Consider the following 8,818-nt stretch of genomic DNA (forward strand, 5'->3'; position numbering starts at 1 on the left):
CGTACTGTGGACCAGTATCAGTTGCAGATAGTTGGAGAAGTTTCACATGATAGAAAATCTCATACTTTCCCTGTGATCCTGGATAGAAGGGAAAAACCCCAATAAAACGAAGATGAAGAGTTGTCAATTTGATTGAAAAGTAGGAGGGATTTTGTGATGATGAAGTTGAATCAATCAGGATGTCTTTGGTTCTAGTTATATTTAAGGAATAAGAGAAAAGGGGAAGAGATATTTTTAATTAAATATATTTGGTTCAGTTTTTAAAAAGGGAGAGAGGGAAGAAGAACAAAATCACTCGAAAATATATTTTTTGTCCTCTCAAATCAGAGAAATTTGAAGAAGAGTGAGGGAATATGAGTTTTTAATATTTAATCAATTTTTATTAAAATATTTTTAGTTTTATTTTAATATTTTAAAATTATTATTTTGTTATCTTTTATAATTTTTATTTTTATTGTTTATTTTATGTTAGCTTTTTTTTAAAATTTTATTATGTATTTTATTATATTTTTTATATCAACTTTTTATATGTTTTATTTATTTTTTATTTATTACATTGTAATACAGAATAAAAATATAAATTATAAATAAAATTTATGGATATCTCCTCCCTTCTAGGGAGTCAAACATAATTTTATTAAAATCCCTTTCTTCCTCTCTCTTTCACCTCTCCTTTCCTTCCTTTTTCTTTATTAAAATTTCTCCCTTCTCTTCCTCATTTGAATCAAACACACTTTAAAATTGAAAGAAAATTTTGAACCGAAGATGAAACAATGTTATTGTTGTCGGGTTAGGGTTGTTAGACAATTTTAAAATAAACAAAAAAAAGTTATCTCAAATAGTTCAATAATATTGTCAGTATAAAGTTTAACATTTTTTTAATAAAATTTAATAAAAATGACCTATTAGATATAAATATTTTAAAAATTAATATATAATATTTTATAATTAAAAACACAAATAAAATATTAAATTAAATTAAAAGACTAAAAAAAACTTTCACTTCTTTATAACTTATGATCATTAAGAAAAACTTTTGTCATAGATGACACTCACTTTGCTTAGTGAGACATTGAGTTTGTTACCTCACACCAACCCCCTCATTCTCTTTCGCAAAAACCTTCTTTCTTCACTCTTGTCATTTCTCAACACTGACTCTTACAGATCCAACAATATTGAATAATTGGCAAAAACATATAACAGCATGGAAGGTTTGGTGAGTTATGGAATCAATCCAATTCGTGTAACTGCCATTACAAAGCAACGATCTCGTTTTCTACTTCAATCACAACCAAATCTAACAAAGGGTGTTAGTGGATTTCAAATTGAGGTGGTGAATAAGAATAAGAAGAAGCAGTTTTCGCCTTTGATTATGGCTGCTGCTGTTGGAAACTCCCAAGTTGGTCATTTTGAGAACACTCTTCCTTCCAAAGGTTTTCATAAATCTTACATTTTTGTAATTTTTATCTATCCAAATATCGTTTTCACTTTATTTATACATTGAATTAGAATTGAATTTACCAGGGTTTCAAATAGTGCATAGTTATTATACTTAATAATAATCTAATCGGCACTAAGTTAGTTATATTTCATGGTTTTGATGTTGCTACCGTGTAAAGTCTCTTGTGATTTTGGTCGGTATAGATGTTGCATGACTGATTGAGTATTCAGAGTTTTAAAAAACGGCTGCGCTCGCGTAAAGGCTTTTGCGATTTTGGTTAATACAGGTGTCGCGACAGTGATTTTGGTCGTTGCGGTGTGAGTTAACTGCAATTTGTTATTTAATATAAAAATCGGTGATAATGGTATCTGAATAGGCACCTGCCAAAACCGTTTTGTGGCGGCCGTTTTTGCGGTCGCAGATCGTTTTTTAAAACCATGGTAATATTTATTTTTCGTGATTTCGGTCGGTATAGGTGTTGGTTGTTGAATTATTGATTGAGGAATTTTTTTTCTTTCTAATTTTGGTCGGTATAGGTGTTGCATTACTGATTGAAGAATATTTTTTTCGTTATTTCGATCGGTATAGGTGTTGTGCTATTGTTTTACATTACTGATTGAGGAATATTCTTTTTGTGATTTCGGTTGGTATCGGTGTTGCGTTACTGATTGAGGATTTTTTTTTTTTGTGATTTTGGTTGGTATATGTGTTGCATTACTGATTGAGGAATATTTTTTTCGTTATTTCGATCTGTATAGGTGTTGCGCTACTGATTCAGGAATATTTTTTTTCGTGATTTCGGTTGGTATAGGTGTTGCATTACTGATTGAGGAATATTTTTTTTGTGATTTCGGTCGGTATAGATGTTGTAATACTGATTGAGGAATATTTTTTCTGTGATTTTGGTCGGTATAGGTGTTGCTTGCTGATTGAAGAATAGTTTTTTCGTGATTTCGGTTGGCATAGGTGTTGCATTACTGATTGAGGAATATGTTTTTCGTGATTTCGGTCGGTATGGTGTTGCGTTACTGATTGAGGAATAATATTTTTCGTGATTTCGGTTGGTATAGGTGTTGCATTACTGATTGAGGAATACTTTTATTCGAGTATAGGTGTTTGCATTATTGATTGAGGAATTTTTTTCGTGATTTCGGTTGGTATTAGTGTTGCATTACTAATTGAAGAATATTTTCTGAAACTTTCGCGTCTGTTAAGGTGCAGTAACGGGTTTTGTTGCAGTAATGGCGTTTTGTCGTGGTTGCAACGACATCGATTTTATGTCTCTGATTTTATTTCTCAGCATAAAAACAGTGAATAAGAGTATCAGCACTTTTTGATACCGTTTTGTCGCGGCTTTGGGGTAAACCAATTTTTAAAACCTTGATTTTGATATATCAAATTTCAGCATGGTGAGTGTTTTTGGGAAATCGACAAGATAAGGGAAATTCGGTGGAATGTGTATAATTTATGGTGTTTGTTTGTGCAGAGTATTTAAATTTAAAAAAAAATGTGCTTTTAATATTCGGTGATGGTAAAACACAATGCTAGGCAAACGACATTGAAATTTTGTGATAATTTTGTGATTTTGCGATATTTTTTTTGCATTTTTATGTGAAAATATTGTGATTTTGTGTTCTGTTTTGATGATGGTTAGAAATTCTGGAGCTGTGGAAGAATGGTGATGCAGTGTGTTTTGATGTGGACAGCACTGTGTGCCTGGATGAAGGAATTGACGAGCTCGCTGAATTCTGCGGGGCTGGAAAGGCTGTTGCAGAATGGACAGCTAGGTTAGATTGTTAAAATGGAAATTTGTTTTCAGAAGAAGTATTTATGCTTTTTGTTTATTTATTTATGATATTTGATTTAAGTTTTGAATTTTCGCAGAGCAATGGGTGGTACTGTTCCTTTCGAAGAAGCCTTGGCTGCTAGATTATCTTTGTTCAATCCCTCTTTGTCTCAAGTTCAGAATTTTCTTGAGCAAAGGCCGCCGAGGTATGTGAGTGAGTCTGGTAGATTTGTTGAGTGTCTGTCTTCGGTGTTTTTTGTCTTGAGCAGATTTGAAATTTTGATGATAAGCATTGTGACTTCATTAGTTAGGAGTGTTTTGCTTTCAATTTGACTCGTAATCACAAAAACTTGATCAGACAGTTCCAATTCTCCCAATTCTTCTTGCCTTAGAGTTTTAGGTCCATCATTAACTGCCAAACTGATTTTTCCGTGACTGTACGAGTTACTCATCCTATTCCTTCGGTTAGAGTCCTTGAAGAATCCTCCATGAATTGTGTAGATAGTAGTCAAAGTAGTAAATAGCGGCCAATAGTGGTGTTATCCCGCTATAGCAGAGTGGAGCAGAGACCAACCGCTATGGGAAGAGGCTTAGCGGCGTAGAACACTGTAGCGGCCACTATAGGGTAAATAGCGGGAGAGCGAAGTAGAGCGGTTTCTGGCCCCTTACTCTTTTCCCCTCTAAAACCCAAAATTACCTGTTAAATTTAAACGTTTTAAGGGTAATTTTTGGTTTTCAATTAAATTTGAGTTGAGACTCAACCTTAACCTTCCTTCATAGTTGTTTATGCACTTCAAAAGTCATGTTAATATATGTTAATAATTATGAATATTTTATGAATATTTTATGAATATTTTATGAGTTGAGTTATTTGTATAATTTTACGTAAAATATATGTTAATAATTATTTTATGTAATTTGTCCATAAAATGATCAAATAGAGCAGTCATCTCGCTATATGCTATCCCACTTTTGGGGTTAGCCGCTCCGCGCCGCTATCCGGGAATGACTACTCTGATAGTAGTTTACTAATTCAAGGAAGGAGTGATGTGAAGAATAGTATTTTTTCGAATCCATTCATAAGAAAAAAGGGTCTCAAGTAGTATTTTCATGGTCACTCAGAACATAGGATTTTCCACATCAAAGAGTCTGGAGGACAGGTGAGGGAAGGAAGGGCGGGATTTGAGTTGCTACTGCATGACTAAGAGATCATAGATTTGAGTTATTGTGGAATGTGGACAATGCTGTCAAATAGTGGCTATAGAGCCACCCTATAGCGTTACAATGTAGTGTGATTTGAACAAGTCGCTTTTGTTCCACAATAGCTATGTAGTACAAAGTGTTGTCGAATTGCAGCTATGCAGGTGCTATAGCACTGGAGCGTAGCAGAATTCAAACAAACTTCTATTTTTTGCAGTCCACTATTGACAACACTGGTTGTGGAATCAGTCCCTTGTAAATGCAATGTATTGTTGCCTGCTAGTACTACAAACTCGTATCGTTATGAAGCTAATCTTATCTTAGATTCTACTATCACAGGCAAGGTTGTCAAGATCACGATCTTGCATAAGATCAGGAGGGGATAGTAAGATCGTAACTAAGATCAGAAGATTCTACCCAATTGTTTTTGTAAGATCGGGAGGAGGTAGCACGATCGTAAAATACGATCGTAACAAAAATCATAAGATATTACTGAAACAAAAAAATAATACTATATATTTGAAGCTTTTTTACATGATATTTTGATAGGCAAGTGGACTCATGGGAAAATGGCCTCCGCCGAATCGTAATTGTTGCATCTCGGCATCTTTTCATTCTTCTTGGCTTGTAATGGCCGTGATTGTAAAACAGTCTATCATGGCCAGAACTGGCCAAGATCACACATAGTCAATGGTTTTATGATTTTTTTTCACAATTTGGCTACAACACACGATTCTACTTATGACCGGGATCGTTTGGGGTGAGTGAGATTGCAAAATCGTAAAGTTTTAAGATCTAGATCGTGATTTTGACAACCTTGATCACATGAGCTTTATGGAACCATGTGAGTTTTTTGAAGCCCAGCCAAAACTTTGATGTGACAGAAGGTTAATTTATGTATCATCGATTAGCTGCCTGCTTTCTCAACAATGTTTATCCTATTCTATCCTGAACCGATCACTTCAGACATATTTGAAACACTTATGATTCTTCTTAATATGCAGGCTTTCCCCTGGCATTGAAGAGTTGATTCAGAAACTAAAAGCTAATCGCAAGCATGTTTATCTGATCTCAGGTGGCTTTCGTCAAATGATCAATGTAAGGAGAATAGTTTTAAAGAATATTTTTTCCGATTTATTTTCGACTAAGAAGAGGATATCAGTAGTTACTTACTCATAGCATATTGTGGATTTGTCAAGATTTTCTTTAAATTCATGGTGTACTACTACCACTAAAAAGCTATGTAGCACTGACACTTGAGATTGATGGCGTGCTACTGTCCGACACATGAATATTTTCTTTAGATTAGATGCTTAGTTTTCTTTCGAACTACTAACACACTTCTTATGAAGCCTGTTGCATCAATACTCGGGATTCCAAAAGAGAACATTTTTGCCAATCAACTACTATTCGGAAGCTCCGGACAGTTTCTGGGATTCGATGAAAATGAGCATACATCAAGGAGTGGAGGAAAAGCCATTGCAGTTCAACAAATCAGGAAGGTTAGTCTTGTACTTGTTAAGTTTTTGAACTAATTATTACATTACTTGTAAAACCTAATCATGAAAATTTTCAGGATCATGGGTACAAAGCATTGACTATGATCGGGGATGGTGCAACTGATTTTGAGGTAAGAAAAAGTATCGGATATCTCGTGGTAATTTTGTGAAATATCTCATTTTCAATCTTATGTTTTGAAATTTTTACTGGCGTTTTCAATCATAGAGAAAATTACACTCACTTTCCGTGAGATCTGCTTAAAAGATAGACACGTACGTCTTTTCTAATTTCTAAACAAACGCGGATGGATCACCATTTTTTGTTAGAAATGTTGCTTTCACTTCTCCTCAGGTCCATTTAACAAAACAGCTTTTAGATTTTACTTTAAAAGATCAATAGTGATCTTAAATTGTTTCCAGATGAATGAGCTTTTTTTTAAATTGATATTTAAACCAAACTAGTTCTTTCACTGTTAGATTTTCTTGAATACCATATTCACTTGTTATCATTTGTATGCTTTTTTTTCTGCACATTTAGGCTCGTAGACCAGGTGGTGCCGACTTGTTCGTCTGCTACGCCGGTGTTCAACTTCGACAAGCCGTTGCTGCAAAAGCTGATTGGCTAGTTTTCAATTTTCAAGACCTTATAAATTCATTAGGGTAACATTTTCTCCTTTCTTTGTTTCTTTTCGAGCGGCGATAGGATTCGTATTTTTTGAAGTTACTGTTCTATAATATCAAGAGAATGGGCGAAAAATGGCCGGAAAATACATGATATTCCGTCAAAGTGCCATTAGAAAAAGAGTTTTCTAAATCGAGATAGACGCGATTGATGGTTTTTCTTCTTCTTGTAGTTCAGATTTATTCTTCTTCCATTGTTTTTCTTTTTTCTTTGGAGTGTTATTTTATTCATGCAGATGCATTTGCACTGCATTTGTTGTTTCAATGTACTTCAATGATCCATTATTACCTAAGTTCTTAAGTTGATTTGATGGAATAAAAATTGTAGTAAAGACATGTTACTTCATGAAGTCATTTGTTAAATGATCTTTGAACTTAATCTCAAAAGCCAGAATTTTGGTATCCCCTAAGTGAAATTAGTTGGGTAGCAAGTAATGTTATCTGATACAACATCACTTTTTATATTGATTTATTTAAAAAAAAAATTTAAATCAACTTTGACTAAAAATATAATCAAAATTTATGGTATCAAAGAACTTAGATGGTGTGATAATGTTTAGTTAAATCATTTAGATTTGTTTAATCTAACGGTTCAATTGAGTGGTATGTTGGTAGGGGTGGCAAAACGGGCTTTGGGCACCCGTTTTGCCCGTACTTTAGTGCGGGGCGGGCCAAGAATTTAGGCCCTCACCCTCTAGTGTGTCCGCCCCGTCCCGTCCTGTTTTTTCGCGGACCGTTGCGGATATGTGCATTTACATAATTTTTTGTATTTTTAGATTTAAAGAGTGCAGCGTCCGCGGGTTTTTCCTGTCCCGCCCTCACTTTTTTGCGGGACGGGCGTAAGTTTTAGGCTCACGTTCTCAAATATGACCGCCCCGTTCCGTCCCGTTCTTTTACGAGTTTTTGTGGGGCGGGTCTAAACGGGGCGGACATGCCCGTTTGCCACCTCTATATTTGATAAAAGATTTAATAGAATCTTCACCTTAAAAATTACTGTTATTAAATTGAGATTTCAAATTATTTTAAAAGAATTTGTTATTCATAAACAAATTGCGGTATTTAATCAAAACTTTTATAAAATATAAATAAATATTATGATATTTAATTAAAATATCACAATTTTTTCAGAGGAACGAAATCCATTTGTATTAAATTGAGATTTCTCACAATTTATAAAAGTTTATAATATTTAAAGTGTCTCTAAACTTTTTAAGACACTTTTTTATTATGATGCTTCATACTATGTTATTTTTCTTTTCTTTATATTCACTTTGTTTTTTTCTTTCTATTATCATACTTTACTTTATGCTTATTATTTTCTTTTATCATCGTGTTTCATACTATATTATATATATTTTTTATTTGTTTTTTTTAGTCTTTTTACTACTATTTATTTTGATTAATTATTATTATTTTTATTTAACAAATTTAATTTGATTTAATATTTTTTATAAAGTTATTTTTTTAGATCTTCAGCGATCGTCAAAGTTGTTCTTATTTTTTAATATTATTTTAATTCATATTTTTTTATGCTATATTTATAGTGTTACTATTATTAATATTTTATAAGTGGACATAATTTTTTATTAGGTGTTTTTCATTAATTTTTTAATTGAACTATTATTGAGTACTCTTGCCCTCATACTTTTGGTAATTACAAAATAATAATTTTTTTTCAAAAGAGTTATTGAATCTTTAACTTCCATTTTTATTTAATCTCATTCATTAATGTGATCGAGAAAATGCAAAATATTTGGTCAGACCATCCCTCCGACCCCAAGTCAATGGAAGTCGAAAGTGCGAGGTTTAATGATTAGAACAACTTCTAATTTGAGAAGAATGGTTGAACCAAAAAAAGAAAGAAATAAAATAAGAGATAAATGAACATAGTATTAATTCAAATGATGAGATATTTTTACAAAGAATACATGATACACTTTATATAATTGTCACAACCAACAAATCAATTTTAACTAAAGACTACCTATAACAAATATAACAACTAACTTTAACGCCCTTCATCGAATTGGAATAATAATTAACGTTTCCAACTTGAAAAGGAATAGACAATCCAAGAAAAAAGAAAATACAATGTAACTCAATAAAGAAAAATAAAACAAAAAAAATATACAAGTCAGAATCACATTGATTAAAAAAATAAAAGTTGATGTAGGTAGTGACATACGTGTCTAACTTATAGAAGTTTCGAAA

At 32.6% G+C, this 8,818-nt stretch overlaps 1 protein-coding gene across 1 annotated transcript; it reads left to right on the plus strand.

Moving 5' to 3' along the window:
* Positions 1–1,021: 1,021 nt before the first annotated feature.
* LOC127085500 (phosphoserine phosphatase, chloroplastic) lies at positions 1,022–6,957 on the plus strand. The gene is made up of 7 exons (XM_051026016.1): positions 1,022–1,433; positions 3,096–3,228; positions 3,326–3,433; positions 5,432–5,525; positions 5,780–5,929; positions 6,004–6,057; positions 6,465–6,957. The coding sequence occupies exons 1-7, from the start codon at positions 1,205–1,207 to the stop codon at positions 6,588–6,590; spliced, it is 894 nt and encodes a 297-aa protein (XP_050881973.1). The 5' UTR covers positions 1,022–1,204; the 3' UTR covers positions 6,591–6,957.
* The last annotated feature ends 1,861 nt before the right edge of the window (positions 6,958–8,818 follow it).

This window comes from Lathyrus oleraceus, chromosome 5 (assembly GCF_024323335.1).
Source record: "Lathyrus oleraceus cultivar Zhongwan6 chromosome 5, CAAS_Psat_ZW6_1.0, whole genome shotgun sequence".
Classification (NCBI taxonomy): Eukaryota; Viridiplantae; Streptophyta; class Magnoliopsida; order Fabales; family Fabaceae; genus Lathyrus; species Lathyrus oleraceus.

Coding starts and splice junctions, on each gene's coding strand:
- LOC127085500 (XM_051026016.1), top strand. CDS start 1,205: ATGGAAGGTTTGGTGAGTTATGGAATCAATCCAATTCGTGTAACTGCC. Junction 3,434..5,431: donor CTTGAGCAAAGGCCGCCGAG/GTATGTGAGTGA, acceptor CTTAATATGCAG/GCTTTCCCCTGGCATTGAAG. Junction 6,058..6,464: donor ATGGTGCAACTGATTTTGAG/GTAAGAAAAAGT, acceptor CTGCACATTTAG/GCTCGTAGACCAGGTGGTGC.